This window comes from Triticum urartu, chromosome 3A, assembly GCF_056163025.1.
Source record: "Triticum urartu cultivar PI428250 chromosome 3A, HENAU_Tu73, whole genome shotgun sequence".
NCBI lineage: Eukaryota > Viridiplantae > Streptophyta > Magnoliopsida > Poales > Poaceae > Triticum > Triticum urartu.
In genome coordinates this window covers 741,042,256-741,044,040 of record NC_141875.1, presented here as the reverse complement: position 1 = coordinate 741,044,040, position 1,785 = coordinate 741,042,256, and the positions used below count along the sequence as shown (strand labels likewise).

Genomic DNA, 1,785 nt, shown 5'->3' with positions numbered 1-1,785 from the left:
AGGACATGTTGCAGTTAGAGTAAATGCTAGGATTCAGCCCTATTCAGGACTCAAAATAGGTCTTTCACAGGTGGTTGCTTTATTGGCTGTTGTTTCCCTGGCTATAATCACGAACGATGGTAATGCAAATGGAATCATTAAGGGGGTTTTATTAATATTTTAAATCATGGAGTTAAGATGGTAGAACTACCTATGAGTGTTTGCGTAGGAGATGCGGGAAGGGCATCAGTTCTGTTCTTGACTCTTTGGCAATGCAGGAATAATGTGAGATTACAAAATAAATGGTATAGTGGTCTTATGATTCTTGTTTAGCTAATTTGCTTGTGGATCATGGGATGGTCTATATTGCAGATGAAGGTGGTAAACAAAGAGGTGCTGATGGTCTATATGTGCACGCTAGAGCATGTAGCAGGTGAATTGTATAGTTCATCGCAAGTGTGGAGTCACAGGGTACTATGGTGTCGCCTGCGCATCTCTGTCGTAGTTTTATTTTTTGGACCTTCATGTTAAGTCTGGCTGGGCTTGCTACCATGTATGATTTGTGCTGCTAGTTGATTACTTTAGTTTCTAGCTGTAGTTTGTATCAGGGGCTTGAAAGACCATGTGTTTTCTGCTAATGGAAAATCAGACGGGGCGACCCTCCTTTTGATTAAAAAATGAACTTTCTCTATGCAATTAAAAAATAAAATTTCTCTATTCAAACCCAGTTGAGAACAGTATTCATTATAAATCTGAAATAATCTTTTGGAAAAAATGGCTATCGCATTCTGTGTATTCATTATAAATCTGAAATAATCTTTTGGAAAAAATGGCTATCGCATTCTGTGTATTCATTATAAATCTGAAATAATCTTTTGGTAAAAATGGCTATCGCATTCTGTATCATAGCTAGCGAAACCGAAACAAAATAAGCGTCTTAAGTATAATATCTCGTGAACGTGGATCAAATTAGGCAAGACAGCTAGAATAAAGGATGATTCAACTCGCAGGATATTTGAACTTAGGACTTACTAGCAGTATAATAAAGTTTACAGACTATCAGCTAGATAAATAGAAGAAACATTTTATGTTGATTCATTCTTCCTTCCGGACTTCTTTGACCGCCTGGATGGTTTGGCGAGATGCTGGCGCTGACTCTCGAACCCCTTCTGGAAGTTCACCAACCTCCTGTATACATCGTAGGTGGCATACACGTCCATGGAAGCATAATAGATGTTCTTCAAGGGCAAGGGCGCTTCTGCCCATATATGGTGGTCATCTTCTGTGAGAACGTCCTTCATCTTGTTGTAGTTGTGGTGGATGATGGAACCAGCGTAGTCAGCCAAGCCATACTTTGGCTTAATCGTCAGTGGATCAGGCACTCTCCACATATTCTGGATATCGACAAAGTTTTGTACCACCAGACCAACATGCTTGAGTTTTTTCTTGTCATTCTCGATGTCCACCCCAACAAAGGTGTACTCCTCGTCGAGCAGGAAGGTGGCAAGCAGGCCGCAGTGCTCATCAGCAACGCTTATGTGGTACACGAGGACGTAGATGCCAACGCATAACTGGACCATGGCCGCCATCTGTGTCGGACACGAGGCCAGGTGTACTCCACATCCAGTGCAACTATCTTCTGGTCGTCGTTCCGCAGCCAGTATTTGAATCTGCCAATACAGTACTCAACACAGCTAGCCTTGTTCGTGTAGTTCACACAAATTTCGGTATTTCCATCTGCCCTAGCATCATAATCATTCTCGAACGCCATGCCGAAGGACTGTAATTGATGAAACCAGTATAAGA

The 1,785-nt window shown here is 41.6% G+C and overlaps 1 protein-coding gene across 1 annotated transcript; it reads right to left on the bottom strand.

The window, feature by feature from the left end:
- Positions 1 to 1,064: 1,064 nt before the first annotated feature.
- Positions 1,065 to 1,568, bottom strand: LOC147982540 (uncharacterized). Its single transcript, XM_087516330.1, has one exon. The coding sequence runs from the start codon at positions 1,566 to 1,568 to the stop codon at positions 1,065 to 1,067; it is 504 nt and encodes a 167-aa protein (XP_087372456.1).
- Between the last annotated feature and the right edge of the window lie 217 nt (positions 1,569 to 1,785).

Bases quoted from the DNA above. Each gene is read 5' to 3' on its own strand.
- LOC147982540 (XM_087516330.1), bottom strand. From the start codon at position 1,568: ATGGCGGCCATGGTCCAGTTATGCGTTGGCATCTACGTCCTCGTGTAC.